At 40.3% G+C, this 18,631-nt stretch overlaps 1 protein-coding gene across 1 annotated transcript in view; it reads left to right on the top strand.

Moving 5' to 3' along the window:
• Nucleotides 1-1,049: 1,049 nt before the first annotated feature.
• The window catches only part of rad51d (RAD51 paralog D), a 23,927-nt gene continuing 6,345 nt past the window's right edge, over nucleotides 1,050-18,631 (top strand). Inside the window, exons 1-5 of the mRNA XM_084565320.1 lie at nucleotides 1,050-1,491; nucleotides 1,578-1,639; nucleotides 8,212-8,330; nucleotides 18,137-18,218; nucleotides 18,418-18,552. Of these exons, the coding sequence (XP_084421446.1) occupies nucleotides 1,410-1,491; nucleotides 1,578-1,639; nucleotides 8,212-8,330; nucleotides 18,137-18,218; nucleotides 18,418-18,552 (480 nt within the window). The 5' untranslated portion in view covers nucleotides 1,050-1,409. The remainder of the gene's footprint in view (nucleotides 1,492-1,577; nucleotides 1,640-8,211; nucleotides 8,331-18,136; nucleotides 18,219-18,417; nucleotides 18,553-18,631) is intronic.

Genomic DNA, 18,631 nt, shown 5'->3' with positions numbered 1-18,631 from the left:
TTTTTACAAGTACACGTGAGAAAAACTCAGCCAGGATAGTGATCGTCTCATAATTGGTGAATAAATTAATTCTGGAGATTGTCTCAGTAGAATAAAGGGGCCGTAATTGGGTTCACAATTTCTCATTTGCACCTCTGGCCTCTATCCTGCTGTCAAAAACACTGAAATCTACTTCAAGTCATATTAGTAAATCTAATGAGAAAGTAATTCCATGCATGACATGTAATGTTAAGTGCTTAATTAGCACAGGGTTCTTGTAATATACTGTGTAAACCTCGTTGACTCAAGTGTTTTCTTTTTTTTTTTTTTTGCTGAAAACTTTTACATGCACGGCATCCTCAAGACTAATCAGGAAATATAAATTACTTTTCAGAATAAGTCTTCAGTAATGGAGCGAACAGAGCAGCTGGATTTTATCTAAAACTTCACAGCGACAGAGTAGAACGTTATTACTCGTACACGCAGGCGTGGTAAAATGATTAACACACTATCAGCTCTTTATCCTTAACTTTAATACAATTCATTCGGGCACAGCTATACTCACACATCGATGGTTGTTAGAGAATTCTCTACGAATCCCTGAAATAATCATATTTTCCTCTTCCACAGATTATCAGATCAAATGAATCCAACTTTATTCAAATTTATGAAGCATACATTATATGAAATTTTAAAGTGCTTAAACAGAAGAGGCGATGTGTCCGTCTGTACACATGAGATTAGGGAAATAATTAGTTATAAAATACAGAAGATTTACAGAAGACAGAAGATTTTTAAGTGAAGTGGACAACTAACAAGGTCCAACATCTTACTGATACTTACACCTGGACATTCTCCTCTCTTAAAAACTATTATCCAGTTAGAGGGACCTCAAATGTAATTTAATTTAATTTAAAAATGTAATAAACATTTATTATTTATTTTATAAAATTGTTTAATATTTAACATGTATATTTTTTAATGTTTCATTTGCACAAATCATGAAGAAATAACGCTAAATAATGTCCAACAATCATTTTCTAATCCTATTAGAAGAGTAAACTACATTACCCAAAAGGCAACGCGTGTGAACTTTGCTACGGCGAGCAACAGGCGGATACTTTAACCTTCGCGCATTTTTGTCAAACAAACCAGCGTGGACGACTGGTGAAGTAGCACAGGTGACGTCCAAAAAGTTTTGTTAACAATTAATTTATCTTATTAAAACTACACTTTTGGTTGAAACTTTGGAAAATACTTCACGAAAAGCTTTAATGCTGTCCTTAACGACCGTAGCGATAGAAAACTTTGCTAAAGTTAGCCGCTAAGCTAAAAACAACTAGCTGGGTGAGCTAAAAACAACTGTAGCTAGCGGCTAAAGTTGTTATATCTTCAGCCAAATGTGAATTAGTAGTCAACAATGAAAGACCATGGTAGTCTTAAGAGAGGGAATGTGTCCTGGACTGGATGAAGGTTTGCTTCGCGACCTGCGAGCTGCTGATATTAAAACAGGTTCGTGCTTGTGTGGAGACGCTTCTTGTTAATTAATGAGAAAGCAGCTAGCTAACAGTAACGAGCATGGCTTCTTGTTTTCACAGTGGAGGACCTGGTCTCGTCTGACATTGAGGAGCTCGCCCAGAAATGTTCTGTGTCCTATAAGGTATTTATATCACACATAAATTAAACATGTATCCGTGATTACCACGCGTGGCAGGAAGTAAAAACACTTGCCAGATTGCTGGGTGGGTGAACACATTGTTCACCACAATATTTTACTCCCACCAAATCCTGGTGCTGCCTCTAAATAAGCCCCTTAAACCACCAGGCACACATTCTCATAGTTACAGTTCCTTTTGTCGTGATATAACAAAAAAAACAAACCCACCCACATTTTACACTTGGAATAAACACTGCAGAGTGGGATGATTAAGCCCCAGCCAGTATCATGTTGATCTAAGACTCTCCCACATGCAGCATGCAGTGTTTCATTGTCTAAGAGCATTTATTTTTTTATTTCCTAAAAGCCACCTTTAATTAAAGCAGATCCCCCGCTGTGGTTATTATTTACACCCGAGGCAAATCAGGTCGTCTGGTTAACAAGCGAGGTGTAATTGTTTTGCAGTGCGGGTTCAAATCGAGGTTCCCCTTCGCTTTCAGTTATTTTTTCAGTGTATTGTTTTTTTGTTTTTTTTTTCCCCAGTCTGCAAGTACAACTAGACTTATTTTCCTGTCGATACGAAATAGTATCAGCATGAAAAAGCTGTAGAAGGGATCTATTAAGGTATAAAAAGAGTGTAGGTGCAATAAACGAACTGCCTGTAAGTTTCTAACCAAAACAAACTCCTCCATGGTTCTCCCACAAAGTCCTTTATTATAGTTTTGAACCTACGAAGAGAGGTCGTCTCCCTTAGATTTAAAGAGAGCAGAAAGAAATTCTGCCTAACTCAGAAGTGACCTTATGGGCAGTTTGCAGGAAGTTATTATTATTATTATTATTTTACTTTTTTCTTTTTCACCAAACTTTTCAGAGCTCACATTGTCATGAAGGAAACCCAGAGAGGCCTTGTAGATAAAAGTGTGTCAGGCATTGAAATCTACTTGAAATATTTGCATTAAAAAAGATGAGTGTGAGCGTTTTGGTCAGTAACATTTCCACTGTGGTCAGAGTGGATGTGCATGTGATCTAGACACGTAGAGGAAAACAGATTTTAAAGGGATTATAAAGCGCAGACACTGAGAAGAAAGTACTGAACATACATACTTTCATGAAACTGCTTTGAGTATGAATTTATGTTTAAATGACATTTAAACCTCCTACCTTATTGCCAAATCCAAAATCTCTGAATAAATATCTTTTTTATTTTAAATATGTCTCCTCCATTTTCACTAGACCAGGATTGGTTTCCAAATAGATAGATAGACAGATAGATAGATAGATAGATAGATAGATAGATAGATAGATAGATACCCTATTTATCCCGAGGGAAATTCGGTGTCCAGTAGCTTCACTGGTACTACTGTATATTTTTTACACAGCATTAAATATATAGTGGTATCAGCAATAAATAAGGATGCCGCTTGTTGTCAAAGTACACCCGCTTAAAGCTCGTTGAGTTCTGGCTGATTTTGGACCCTGATATGAGTACTTTCAAAACATGTTTTATTTTCAGATCCGATGTTAGAGTACCACATCTAAAGCTGACTTCAATCTACAAAGGAATGTATTGATCAGTAACCGAGAAGGCAGCCTTTCAAAAACTTCTCCTGAATCATCTGAAGTCCCAGAGTCACGGTCACAGCGGGGATCACATCGCTACTCACATTCCTGGTTAATAAGCTGTGAGCTTGTCAGGGAGCTCATGTTGGGACCCAGATATCCTCCGAGACAGCTTCTGTTTGATGGGAGACTATAGCTACATGCTGGTAGCAAGTGGTCTGTGCTCTCTCAGCAGGTCAGGACATCAGGTTTGACTCTTCTTGCAGGCTGGTTCAGCTGCTTCTGAATGTTTGCCAGGTAGGACTAAATCAAAGAAAAGAAATATTTTATGCCTGACTGTCATCACATCGGCAACACCTCCCTGAGCCAAAAATACTCTCGTTAGTACCGCCTACGAGGGGCTGAACGACTTATGTGGTGAAAGAGTCACACATAAAAACACAGTAGAAAGTAATGAAATCTATATTGTTGACCTGAATAGAAACTGTTGCTACGGAGGCTTTTCAGCAAGTTTACTGAAGCAAAAAAAACAAAACATGCTCTACAACCACAGCAACAAACAGAACTGAACATAAACACATGAATTTATCAATAGTGTGCACCGCAGATATGTGTAACCTATATAAAACGCACTTCACAGCGTGTTGGAGGCTAGGATAATCTAGCTGGGATAAAAAAAAAAAGTGGTTTGACGCTAAATAGCTGATGTGCAGCCTCCTTCTCTCAGTTACCACAGGTGTTAATTGACTGTCGTTGAGGTGATTTGGACCGTTTCTCTGCTAGCGTTAGCCTTTTCAGATGCATAGCAGTAGTACTTTAGTTGTATTTCAGCACTGACATGTCACAGTAGTATGGGCTTCATCTTTAGTGAATAAATACAAGTTTAACTACAAGCGTATCACAAGATCTTGTTGCAGGTTCAGATTTTAAGTAAGAAACATTCAGCCGTCTTCTGGTGCACTGCGTCGTTCTGTGCTGTGAAGGTCAAGCAGGGGAAGTATCACTAACCAAAATACATTATTGAGTGGAGGGGGACTTCAAAGATTTTTGCCATTGTGTTTCAGATGTTCTTTTTTTTCCTGATTCACTGCCTGCAGCAGGTTCAGGTGTTTGCCCCGTCGGCAGAGCTGCACCAGCTTTTCCAGCCTGCAGGTATCTCCTGCGCTCATAACCATAACCGTAATCCCTGCACTCCGTCAGACTCCTGCTGCTGATTCAAACCGTTGTTATGCACGCGCGTTTACAACGGCCAGGAGGTCACCTGCACCGACACATTAATCTGACTAAAGCTGTCCAATTAAATCTACTCGAGGCAGAGATTTTCCAGCGAGAACGCATCTATCAGCCGAGCTCGCATCACAAACATTCATCAGGGGTCTCACTAATTGAGACCCAGCAGATTCTCCTCAATAAATTTTGGCTGTTTTAGCAGGAAATCCTCTCTGCCTTGAAGGAGAGACTTATAAAACAATCTGCTAAACAGTTATTAAATCTCTTTTTAGAGAAAGCTTGACTCTTGACATTTGATGTTTTTCAGTTTAACCTACGTAAGAAGCATCACACATCAGCCTGGTTTGTGAACGGCGTTGTCGTGGAGTGGAGTGGTGTCATGTTTCAGGATCCAGTGCAAACAGTTTCATCGGATAATTTTAAAACCGCTCTCAAGTTAATTCAACTTTCCTTTGACAGCCAACGTAAATCTAAATACCCTGTGGGCTGATGATTTCGAAGAGGGATAGTCGGGATAGTCCTAAGATTCTGGGAATCAGGAAGTCACGTTCAAGCTCTCTACACCTTCAGGGAGATTTTGCTTCGTGTCCTTACCTTCTGTTTTGTGTCATATTTCAGACGGAGTGTGCGTTTGTCGACAGGGTGTAATTAAGGAGGGATTTGATTACATTGTTTTGAGATTTTCTTTGATTTGATTGCTCAGGAGTGGGTGTGATTTACCACCAGGATCTCCTTAACTTGACCTTAAACCGCGACACGAGTGGCAGCGGCGGCGGCGGCGGCAGCAGCAGCAGTAATCTGCATTTGGATTGAAAACATGATTTATCTGTCTGCCCACAGGCAGCTCATTGTGAGAGGTGTTGGCGGTTATACAGCTGGAGAGGACTCTTGGCCTCCACCTACACCTTCCTCACTCATATTAGTAGATGAGGGGGTAGAGAGCAAGGGGGAGGAGGGGGCGAGTACATGCGACCTCTCCTGTGCAAACCCACAAAACTCAAAACCGCTTTTAACCAATAATATAAATCCCTGCTCCTTGCCAGCTACTGGAACCAACATGTTAATAGTGGACTGTAGTTAGCTTAGCTTAGCTAGCAAAGACAAAGAGTAATAACCTAAAAAAATATACTTTTTATTTAAGTGGAGCATTCAAATGGAAGTAAATTGATTGGCTGGTGTAACGGTAACGACTCCTGGTCCTGTCTGCCATCACCGTGTGGGATCCAGTGGGTTAGTGTGGGCTGAGACATTCGGCATTTCCCTCCCTAATGAGTTAGAAAGTGAGAACTATGCAATCTTCTGTGCAACTTTTCATTCATTTTCATTATCGGGAGTGTAGCTCCTGTAGCGACGGGGAGACGAAGCCAGTTGCATGAAAACTAGGTTCATTTCTTTAGCTGTCGAGTTTTAACAAGGAACCAAATTTATTCAGACCTAATGAAGACGCACTGTGACCCTCTAACAAGCACCACGGTTTTGTTGACCGATGAGAGGCGTGGGTCTTGTTCTGCGTCTGTCCAGATTTATGGTGACTCAGTGATGATTCTGGATCTGCTCCACTACAGTTTTAATTAAACAAACCGTGTGAGTGATCTTATAGAGTAGTCTGTCGGTGTGATTGTTTTCCTGTAGTGACATTTGAATACATTTCACAATCTGAACAAACTGCAGCAAATATAATAGCTTTACTTTAGACACATCTTTCTCTTTAAAACTATTTTTTATGGTGGGGAACTGCAATAGAAACAGTATACACCGATCAGGCATAACATTATGACCACCTTCCTAGTATTGTGCAGGTTTCCTTTGTGGTGACTCATCAGAGAATGGACATGGGCCTTCTGAGGGTGTCCTGTGGATCATCCCACAGATACTTGATCAGTTTGGGATCTAGTGAATTTGGAGGCCAGGTCAACACCTTGTGCTGTTCTTCATGTTTTTTTTTTTAGTTGTTCCAAAAGTGTTTTTGTGTGTGTGTCTGTGTGAGGCTGCATCCTGCTGGGGATGGCTGCTGCCATCAAGGAGTGTCATTGCTATGGGGTGGGGGTGCCTGGTCTGGTCCAGGTGGGTGCTACATGTCTAAGTAATATCCACTCCCATTCTACTTTTTGAAACTCTAGGAACCACAAATAGGCCTGAATTTTGAGATGGAAGTGATCTGTTGGGATGATCTGGTACAATGAGGTCCTTAAGATACGATGGAGCTAGGCCTTTAAGGGCCTTGTGTGTAAGGAGGAGGATTTTAAAGGGAGCCAATGAAGAGAAGCTAAAACTGGAGTAATATGATCACTCTTGCTAATTCCTGTCAATGCTCTTGCTGCAGCATTTTGAATCAATTGGAGGCTTTTTAAAGAGCTATTTGGACGTTAATGAGTCACAGTAATCCAGCCTGGAAGACACACTATCTGGTAATCTGATAATCAATTATTTGGGTAAAAATAACAAAATATAGGAGGATTTTGCAGATTTATTTATTTATTTTCAGTGCAACCCAACATTGACATAAAATGGTGAAGACTTTGGAGTAACAAGAAAAGATGAGTGTATCCAGTGCTTCCACTAAACGTAGTAACATTACATAAAAGGTGAAGGTAAAAGTAGAGATTCTTAGTAGAGATTCATTCTTTTCACTGTGAAAAGATCAAATCAATCAAATATTTCCTTAAACTAGTTGATGGACAGAAACATCTATACAACAATCACCCACAGCTGATCTGATGATCGATTATTTGCGTAGAGATGTCAAAATATAAGAGGATTTTGCAGATTTTTTTTTTTTTTTTTTTTTTTTTACAGTGCAGTCCAACACTGACATAAAATGGTGAAGATGGTGGCGTAACAAGACTCTTCATTCTTTTCACCATGAAAAGATCAAATCATCAAAAACAGTTAATCTGATAATATATAATATCGATTATTTGGGTAAAAATGTCAAAATATAAGAGAATTTTGCAGATTTCTTTTTTACAGTGCAACCCAAAATTATCACATGATGGTGGGTTAACATGAAAAGATGAGTGTTATCAGGAGGACAAGTGTAATGGTCCAAGTATATGTGAAGGGTTGTAGAGACCCATTATTGTGCAAAGAGACTAAAAAAAGTGATGGACGCACACATTTTCACTCCTTCCGGTGCACTTTAATCAGATGAATCAATAATGAATTATTAGCTACTCCCATTAGTCAAAAGTAGCATTACATAAAAAGTGAATATAAAACTCTACTCTTAGTAGAGATTCATTCTTTTCACCATGAAAAGGTCTAATAATCAAATATTTCCTTAAACTAGTTGATGAACAGAAACATCTAGAGAAAAACGGTTAATCTGATAATTGATTATTTGGGTAAAAATGTCAAAATGTAAGAGGATTTTGCAGATTTCTTTCTTATAGTGCAATCCAACATTGACATAAAATGGTGAAGACCCATTATTCTGCAAAGAGACAAAAAAAAAGGTGACAAAAAGTGATGGACACACACGTTTTCACCCCTTCTGGCACGGTTAAATAGAAATTAATCAGATGAATCAATAATGAGTTATTAGCTACTCCCATTAGGAACCACTTGGGGTGTGAGAGTAATCCATGGTGTCACCGTTTAAATGTATTATGATTACAGTCCAAAGTTTTGCCCTTGGACTAAAATAAGAATGGACTTACTGGGCGGAAAAATACCCAACTCAGCAGCGCCGGCTGAAATGGATGTCTACGTGAGGAGCACATGTGTCACAGCTGATCCGAGGAGCAGTTGTGCGAGCGTCATGTGCTGTAACTTCTGTTTTCCAGGCTCTGCTCGCCATCCGCCGAGTGCTGCTGGCCCAGCACACGGCCTTTCCGGTGTCAGGTGCAGATCTGTACGAGGAACTATTGAGCTCAACAGCCATCCTCTCCACTGGAAATCCCAGGTAAAGACGATTGTGTGCACACACACACACACACACACACACAGCAGAGCACACCTTGCCTTCGCCTTGCAGGGACTGGGGAATTAAACGGTGGGCTCAGTGTCACAGGAGTTTAAAGGATGCATCATCTCCAAAATCAGTTATGTATTCCTAAGGTCACATTGCCAGGGTTGGTGACACACTGTTAGTCCCATCGTGGCGATATGACGGATGATGAGCTAAAAACTTTACACACAATACTAGATTAATCTTTGTTGGGAATAGCGGATGGTTGCATCATGTTTGCAGGTGGTGCTGTTCGGCTCTGTGGCGTGTGGAGCTGCTGTAGTTAAAAATACAGCCGAGCGACAGAGCGTTTTTAGAAATGGCCCGTGTGCTGCATTTCTTACGTTGGGGGAAACATTTTAGCAGCTAAGGCCCGAGTCCTGCGCTGGTTGTTCCATTTTAGCTCAGATATATCAGCTGCATTAACGTGACCTCCAGCTTGACTGCTTTCCACTTTAAAAAACAACAGACACGTCCTTTAAAATGTAAAATTTAATTACTTGAAAGAAGCTACTTGAACACTGCGATCATCACATTACTGCAGTACTCACAATTAACCTGTAAAATTCAGTTGTGTGCAGTTAAAGCAGATAAATATTCCTGTAGCGAGGACACACATTCATCTGTACAAATCTATTAAATAGGTCAGCAAGGCATAATTTATTCGATGGTTCTTTTTTCTTTTTTTTGTTAAACTCACTGTTTCAGTTAAATTAATGATCGCAGGTGTTTTTTTTTTTTCTCTTTCTCTACTTAGCTCTTTAAGTGGTTTTCATAAATTAGTTAGTGCCTTTGGATTAGTGATATGGAACCGGATCACCCCGTGAGTAAAGCCCGTATGATTTGTGTGTGTCTTGGCTGCGCTCTACTGGTGAAAAGGTGAACTGGTGATGAATGAGAGACGTGGGACGGACAGTGAGGTGTGTGGGGTTCATGCAGAGATGCAGTTTAAAAAAACGTAAACTCATGGGGAACATCTGGCTAAGACTGATAATCGTGCATCCTACCTTGTGTTGTCAACACCTTGTGCTGTTCGTCATGTTTTTTTTTTTTTTTTAGTTGTTCCTAAGGCGTTTTTGCATGTGTGTGTGCTCGGGAAGTGTCATTGCTATGGGGTGGGGGTGGGGGGTTGCCTGGTCTGGTCTAGGTGGGTGCTACATGTCTAAGTAACATCCACACCAATGAATGCCAGGTCCAAAAGTTTCCCATCAGAACATTGAACTGTCACAAGATGGTTTAAATGTTATTCACTTCTCCTGTCATAATGTTGTGGCTGATCGGTGTAAATGTGAACTATAAAACTGAATCATCGCCTGTCGTAAACAGTTTCGACAAACCTGCCACAGCAATTGTTACACGGACACTTGATCACAAGTAATTGATGTGACCTAAATCTCTCTGAGTTAAATCATATTTGCGTATAGTTTTCTACCGCATCAGGTTTTACTGGCGATTTCATTGCGTCACATGCTTTAATTGCAACTGAGCGGAGAATTAGTGCCATCACTTGAATTGTTCTGTCTGCTTACATGTCCCAATAAGAGTTATTGATGCGTATCAGTGTGCCTCGGCTGCGTGGCATTGGTTCAGTGCTTTCCTCCTGATAACCAGACAATCAGCCTTACTTATTACCAGGTGGTCATTATGTTACGGCTGAAGAAGAAGCTGACGTGGTCTGATCTTTGGCCAGATGAGTGTCGCTCACCTGAGGAACACTGTTACTGGTCTACAGTGATGTTCAGGTGTTGGGACGCGTCAACGTAGCTTCCACATAGCTGTCAGGAGTCAGGTTATCCACAGGAACATTACATCGGAACGAGATCTTCAAGGTTTAGGAATCACAGCTGATCCATACAGTTGAAAAACAAACCATTTTTAGATTTGCTATTCAGCAACTAAATCCTTCGTTTGACAAATGTTTGCAGGGTTCTACTTAGATACGTTTAAACTAGGTGCACCTCCCAACAGGGTTTCCGCGGAGTCATAAAAATTCTTAAAAAGTCTTAAATTTGATAATGCCAATTTAAGGCCTTAAAAAGTCTTAAATACGAGCATATTTTGCATTGTAGGTCTTAAATAACATTTTGTCAGGTCCGAAATCCTTACGTCCAAAAAGTCACGTGACGCCCGGAGCTCTACGGCGGTCTACAGCGATGTGTTTCAAAGCCATTTAATTCCATTGAAATACATTACAAAACTATGCATGGCACATCGGATGGAGGAAGTTGGGACATGTCTCAATGCATGTTAAATCACATCTAGAGGGTAGTTGATAGTTGAATGACAATACATTTTGTTATTTTGCAAGTAATTCTGGGTCTCTGATTTTCCCTATTTTTGTACTTCGAGTAAGTCTTAAATTTAACCTATAATGGTCTTAGAAAGTCTTAAATTTCACTTGCCACCAAACCGGCTGTTAACTGTACCATTCTGAACGTTCTGGATAGTCACTGTGTTAGTCATATTTCCTTAGCTTAGCTTCCTGACTAAAGCTGATTTCATGAACATAGAAGAAGAAGCTCTCTGCTGGCCCCTGCGTCAGAATCTGGAAATTAGTTATGGGAAATCATTCTCCACTGCAACGGCCGATAAGTGACGTCTTCAGCTTGAATTAAATGAATGCAAATATTTGAGTATTTCCATTTTCTTCCGTCGTGCTCATAGATGACAGCCGAGTGTGGACTTCTTTCTCCCGCCTGTACGTGCGTCTATATATGCACAGTCAATGGGAGACTTTTTAGCCTTATATCAACAAGCTAATAGAAATGAATTAAATGAATTAAAGCCTTCCCTACTATAACTTCATAAAAGAAACAGATGTATTGTCAAAGGATGTGTGGAGAAACCTTTCCTGAACTCTATTATAGTTAAACAGCTCCCCTCATTGGTATGACTTAATAGTAGTATCTGTTTTTGTCCTTTTACACGCAGGAACACTGAAAAGACATAAATTCTGCTTCATAAACCTTGGTATTGTAATAATTAATAAATGATAAATGGTTCTTATTTGTTTAGCCACTCAGCGAATCAAACGGCGTGTAATTATAAGTGAGGCTTCAGAAACTAAACAAACCTTATCAGATCTCTCTGCCGGTGTCGTCGTAATATTTCATACAAACCAGAAGCACGACGAAGGCTGATAATGGTTTACAGCTCTAATCGGCTTGTGTCACGTACAGAATATTTGTGATAGCACGGCATTACTAGAGCTTCTGCAGAGATGTTTGCATTTGATATCAAATCAAGATAGTCACTGCAGGAGCTCAGTGTTTAGAAAAATAGAAGGAATAGAAATAGAAAAGCCTTTGTTGTCATTTTATGCATGATACAGTGAAATTGTAAGACACCCGTCACAGCGGTGCAGCTAATGGAGCTGAAGTATTATCCCCCCGTCTTATCGTGAAATGCTGCTAATTTCCACTGTTTGCTTAAATCATTATTCAGGATATGGCCCCGGGAAGGAAAATAGTTGTCCACGGGAATCTAAAACTCATCTTTTAAAGAAAACCAAGACTCTCTGACAAAGCCGAGCCTCTTCACCGCCTCTCTTCCAATCATACACTAAGATGAAGCCTTTCAGGTCCAAGGACTGCGCGAGTCTTTTCAGCTCGCTGATGAGTGCAGCCCATGGGGGATTTTGAATCTGTGACTTTTCAAGGGCAATCACTTTCATCCGTATGAGCCCTTACGAGAACACAACCTGATGTTTCATCAACACAGCAGCCCTCTCTGCACTGTTGACAGGAATAATGCAAATAAGTCCTTCCTCAACCATTTCTCTCCTCACAGTCTCACTGTGGGTGGTGGGAGCTCTACTTTCAGGCAGCCACAGGCTCACAGTGATGTTTAACCTTCAAACCGGAGGACCTTGTCCATGTAAATTTAACTGCGTACCTGTCACATCAGTCATCGCAAGTAAGATGATGAGATTCCATGAGCTGCACAGATCACCGCTCTGGACTTCAGCGTGGACGAATCAGTGCTGCGACTGACAGAGCGTACGCACCAAGTGTTAACATGTGAGCCAGAAGAATAAAAAGAGCAGACAGTTACTGAGGTTTAAAATGTTAGTAGTTTGGTCAAATGAACCAAACGACCTCAGATGCATCAGTGTAAATAAAATACACATAAATTATCAACTGACACAATATGAGAAGAAGTGCAACAGGAAGAGTGAGCGGATATATGAGATTGCTCCCTGATAGATGGATGATAGATGGATGATAGATGGATAGACAAACGTGTACACGGTTAGCTAGATGGATGGATATATAGACAGATATATGGATGGATGGACTGATGAACAGATAGAAGGATAGATGGATGATAGATGGATAGAAGGATAGATGGATGATGATAGAAGATAGATGATAGAAGATGGATAGATGGATAGAAGATGGATAGATGGATGATAGATGGATAGAAGATAGATAGATGGATAGATGGATGATAGATGGATAGATGATAGATGATAGAAGATAGATAGATGGATGATAGATGGATAGATGATAGATGGATAGATGGATGATAGATGGATAGACGATAGATAGATGGATGATAGATGATAGATGATAGAAGATAGATAGATGGATGATAGATGGATGATAGATCATAGAAGATAGATAGATGGATGATAGATGGATAGATGATAGATGGATAGATGGATAGATGATAGATGGATAGATGATAGATGGATAGATGGATAGATGATAGATGGATAGATGGATGATAGATGATGGATGATAGATGGATGATAGAAGATAGATAGATGGATAATAGATGGATAGAAGGATGATAGATGGATGATGGATGATAGATGGATGATGGATGATAGATAGATGGATGATAGATGGATAGATGGATGATAGATAGATGGATGATGGATGGATGGATGGATGATAGATGATAGATGGATAGAAGATAGATAGATAGATGGATGATAGATGATGGATAGATGGATGATAGATAGAAGATAGATGCTAGATGGATGGATAATGGATGGATGATAGATAGAAGACAGATGCTAGATGGATGGATAATGGATGGATGATAGATAGACGGATGGATTGACGGATAGATGGGCACAGATAGATGAATAGATAGACAGAGAGAAAAGCATTATTACACAGATAGGAGACTTAAGTCAATAAAAAAGGTAAAAATAAATAAAGTATAGTGAGGTGAAAATTAAAAAAGTATATATAACATACAAATGTATTTATAAAATATACATATAAATACACAAAGATATATGTAAGGTATGTAGGGTAATAAAAAATGTACCAACATCGGACATGAGAGAAATGCTCTGAATATATTTGTGTCTGTGCTCTGCTGGGTATCAAAGAGGTTTGATACCCAGCTCTCACTAATTGACACAAACCAACATCACGCTAAACCCCTTCTTCTTCTTCTCCTTCTTCTCCTCAGTTTTCTTTTAACACCATGCTTATCATTTCTCATTAGTGAGGCATAAGCGTGTCTCAGACAATTTACTGTTCTGCTAATATATAATGGATGTTGTGTTTTGGGGTGAGACTGCGGTACAGTAATTAACTGTGGCCTCACAGCAAAAAGGTTTTGTGTTTAAAATCAGCTGCATAGGTCTTTTTTTCTGGGTCCCACCAGTCCTAGGACATTCATATTAGGTCAATTAGTAGCTCTAAATTCGTTGTAGGCGTTCATGTGAATGGTTGTTTGTCACTTTGATGGGACTTTGGTTTCATTGATCTTTAGTCTTTCTTTTAACTATAATATCCATTAGCTGCAGATACTACTTTGTTGTTTCAGTTGGGAACAAAATAACACACCATAATTGTTAAATTCTTTTACAAATTAGCAAAAAAAACATAACTACTAAGCTTCTATATAGTATAATCTGCTCACTTTTTTATGTAGTAACACCTTGGGAAAGGTCGTTGGCTCTTCTTCTTACATTTTCATGTAAATACATTTGTACCTTTTGGCTTTTTATCTAAAAATCTTTGCAGTGATTGTTCATCAGGGAGAGTCATGCAGCATTGCCTATGCAGAAAATGTCAATGACTTTTATACCCCCATAACCCTGGATGCTTTAAATACTCCCCCCTGCTTCTCAGGTTAGTTGCGAATGCATAAAACAAAACTTATCCATCCAAAAAACGAGCCCAAATGATCTTCCACAAGAATGATGAGTTGCTGTGCATTGCCAGAAACAATCCACAGCCGAAATGGTTCCAACAGGGACTGTATAGTTTGCTTCTTCCCTATTGCGTGACATTTACCTTACATGATGTAGGAAGAGCCATTAAATTAAAGGCGAGATTCCAATTTCAGAGCTTATCTGCAGCTGCGGTGATTGATAGAGCTGCTCCAAGCAAATGTGTGTTGGGACATGTACTCCAGTAGTATTTCAAACAACAGCTGGGGCCACTAGATAGGCTGTAAACAAACCTGACACACATTTTGCCCTTACTCAACACAACTTTGATGTGAAATCAGATCTTTAGGGAAAGGTTAGAGTAGCACAGGACTTCTGTGCTTCGTCGACGTCAGGCTCTGAAACTAGGCCTTCTTTTAATCGTGTCCACACCATCGCATTGGTCCGGCCTCTGTTAGTTCAGTGGGAAATTAATAGACCTCTGGTGATTTACTGCTCAAGTTACATGCAGTGTGAACAGATAAAAAGAGAAGCTGCAACTAGGCAGGAAGAGGTTAGTATAAATGACCTTGGGTGTGTGAAGGCAGAACAGTCTTAGCCGCCGAGCGACAAAGAACCCATAACAAGACTGACAAGGTTGTAAGTCTTACGTGCAGACCTTACATCAAACACTACGTCCTTGTAAATCAAGATCGTTCAAGTTTCATCTTTGATTCTTCCTGCAGGAGTTCGAGGCAGTTAAATGAGCTGGATCGTTGTAATTGGCCTCATCCTGTGGATAAATTGCATAATAAGAAGTGGAAATAGGAATTGTTTGAAGAGAGCAACGTTTAAGAAGCCATAAGCAGTTGATTTGTATTGAGCACCAACGGATTTTCAGTTATTTTGCAGACTTTTTGACCTCAGCCTCCGTCTTGACCAACATCTTCATGTTCAGCTGCAAGCTGGTACAATCAATACCCAAAAACGTTAAAGAACGGCAACTGGAATTGTAGAGTTTCTCAAAACTCCATGACCTGGATGACTGAGAACATTTGCAGGGATAGAATAATCAATGCTGCAGATCCACCCATGAAAGCTAGTGTCACACACCCTGCTGTAGGCCGAGCTACGTCAGGATTAGTTGGCCACAGTCCAATACAATATCGTTTTTTCCCACTAAATAAAAGGATATACGCCCAAGAGGCACAACATTGAAACCTCATCTTGTTGGAGTACAATGTTTTGATTGGGTCCTGACGTTGATATGAACGCTTGAGACATACCACCCACCCAAGCATTGTTGTAGACCAGGCCCGTTATTATCTCATAGCGACGGCACTCCCCAACGGCAAGACAATCAGTCCGCCTCGTCGCACCGCAAAAAATGCTCAGGAACGGCTTAATTAACACTTCAAAGAGCCCAGGTGTTTACCCGGCCTCCAAACTCCCCAGATCCCAATCCGATTCGGCATCCACAGGACCGGCTGGAACAAGGCCCATACCACAGCCAACAAGACCCAAAGGATCCGCCGCTAATGTCCTGAAGTGAGGCACCGCACGACTCCCTCAGAGGTCCAATATCCATGTTTTGACTTGCAAAAGCTGTTTTTGATGCACAAGGGTGACCTGCACGGTGTTAGGCAGGTTTATTGTTGTGAAATTGATGTGTCTCGTGTATGGCGAGTACTCGATACTACTACTTTTTAGTAACTAAAAAGTAACTACTTTGATGGCAATAGTTGTTACAGAGAAAGATTTTATTTGATTTAACTTGGTTTGATTCATTTTATTGTCTTTAGTGCCTTACCATCATACTGTTATACTAGATGACAATACTTAATTCCTTCAGGCATCGATGGTCTAGTTTGCTGCAGTCCTGCATGAACTGAGCCTGCAACAAACATTGTTCAGTCGATTAATCATCTATTATCTTCTGGGTAGTGAATGAATCCTTTGATTAACCTCTAAATAATAAACAGAACGTCCCCTGTTACACTTCCACTCAAACATAATCATGACCTATTTTAACGGTATATTAATGAACTTTTAAGTAGAGTTTACGCCTCTGCAGGACTAGACGACGTAACCTACGTACGTAGCCTACGCCGGTGCGATCCATTTATACTTGTGCCTCGTCAGTCTGGCTCGCTCTGTAACAACACCATCCAAACACTAGTTGGCGCTGTGTCTTTTTTGCCAGTTGGGTTAATGTTTATTTCTACTTCCTGCTTCACTTTCAACAATGGCGACTGAAAATTTCGCCAAAGTCGAGTCGTACAAACGTCTGTATCTCAGAACCTCCTCAGTTAACCTTTCCTCGACGTGTTCTGTCTTTATTTATACAAAACAGTTAATGCGAAAATTGCTGAGATGGAGAAGCAGCCGGAAATACTAAAGAGGAAACACGCTGCTACCAAACGGACCAATCACAGCTCTTGGAGTCTGCGTTGCTGTGACGTGTAGTTACATTTCTGGGAAGGTGGACGTCAGGCTACGATCAGGGGTCGCGTTAACCGAATATTTTCCGTCATTGACCTTTTTTTTTTTTTTTTTTTTTAAATATGATGGATAAATCAGAAGGCCATCCGTCATTTTGACAGATTGCAATTCACACCCCTGACCACTTGGTGGCGAGTGACCTTGTTAATTGGCTCTTGTCTCTGATCGCAGTTTGCGTTCCAAACATCACGGAACTTTTGTCGGTGCACGATTTCCTGGTATACCGATTTTACTGATGCACACGTCAGAGCTCGGCTAACTATAGACCACAGACATATATGTATGTCTATGTCTATGCAGCTAACGGCTACCAAAATGGAATTAGCATACCACTGAAGCACTTCAACCCTACGGTACCGTCTAAGAGCTGTTTACGCTGTTACGTCCCGACGTGTCGGCAGCTGAAACTTTTATTTTTTTTTGTTACAATTTAAAGTCAATACTGTTCTGAAAAAGTACTTAAAATGAATTAAACTTTAATGAAAATGAAATGCTATTGAATATGTCTTTATTATCATTTTAAAAAAATTAAAGTGACAGGTAAAAATAGATTATGACGGGATTTTTATGACCTTGTCAGTCAAAATGACCGACAACGAAAAAGTTGTCTAGCGCAACCTCTGGCTACGATGTTGGGGTCTGTTAGGGTCTGGGCTGTTGCCATAGCTACGACGTCAAATTGACGCAGAAGCCTACACCGCCTATGACCTATTCAGCAAAAGTTGAGATTTATTCAGTGTTGACCAAATTAGGAAATATATTCTGTCATTAATTAGCGAAGACAGTTTTATGTTTGATTTGATTTGTGCTGACTGTAATGATCTTGTTCTTATTTTGGTTCTGTTTATTAAATTCTCGCTGTTTTTGATGATCGGGTTTGGGCTTTCGGACGTGAACATGCCGACGTGTTGCACATAAACCGATATGACAGATGAAGCCAAGCCAACTATTTTTGATAGAGTCAATCTGAAGCAACTGGAATCAGCAATTGGCCAAACATCTTCAGAACAGTCTGGGCCCTAACGCTCAGTTTGTGTTACCCGGCCGCAGTATTTGTCAGCTCTGCAGTTGCACTCAGACTTAGTAGTTTATTATCCGGGATGGCAGTGGTGAGTAATGAATTGTTCCTTGTTTCTTGCAGCTTAGATAAACTGCTGGATTCCGGCTTGTATACTGGAGAGATAACGGAGCTGTCAGGAGGCCCAGGAAGTGGCAAATCTCAGGTGAACATTTCCCACCTTCCTTGCGCCGTCACTGAAGATTTCACTCTCATAAATTCACTCTTTTTAGAACCCCCCCTCCCTCTCCTGCAGAATAAATGCGCCCCAGCTGAAATAATACTTTTCAGAGTAAATTTTTAACCAGCACAAATGGTCCGTGTTATCTTTTAACTATTCCCCGTGTGCTCTCTGTGTCTTCCAGGTGTGCTTTGCTGTTGCAGTGCACATTTCTTACCAGCTGAAACAGAGTGTGATATATATCGATACGACGGGAGGGCTGACCGCCAGCCGCCTGCTTCAGATGCTGCAAGCTGAAACGAGTAACTCGGAAGAGCAGGTGAGTTGGTTGAGTTTTAAACAGATATCACATGATGTTTAGGAGAAAATGATTAGAAACAAGGAGCCGGTACTTTACA

The sequence above is a fragment of the Chelon labrosus genome (assembly GCF_963514085.1).
Source record: "Chelon labrosus genome assembly, chromosome: 17".
Lineage (NCBI taxonomy): Eukaryota > Metazoa > Chordata > Actinopteri > Mugiliformes > Mugilidae > Chelon > Chelon labrosus.
The sequence above is the reverse complement of the archived record's forward strand: the minus strand, read 5'-3'. Positions and strand labels throughout refer to the sequence as shown.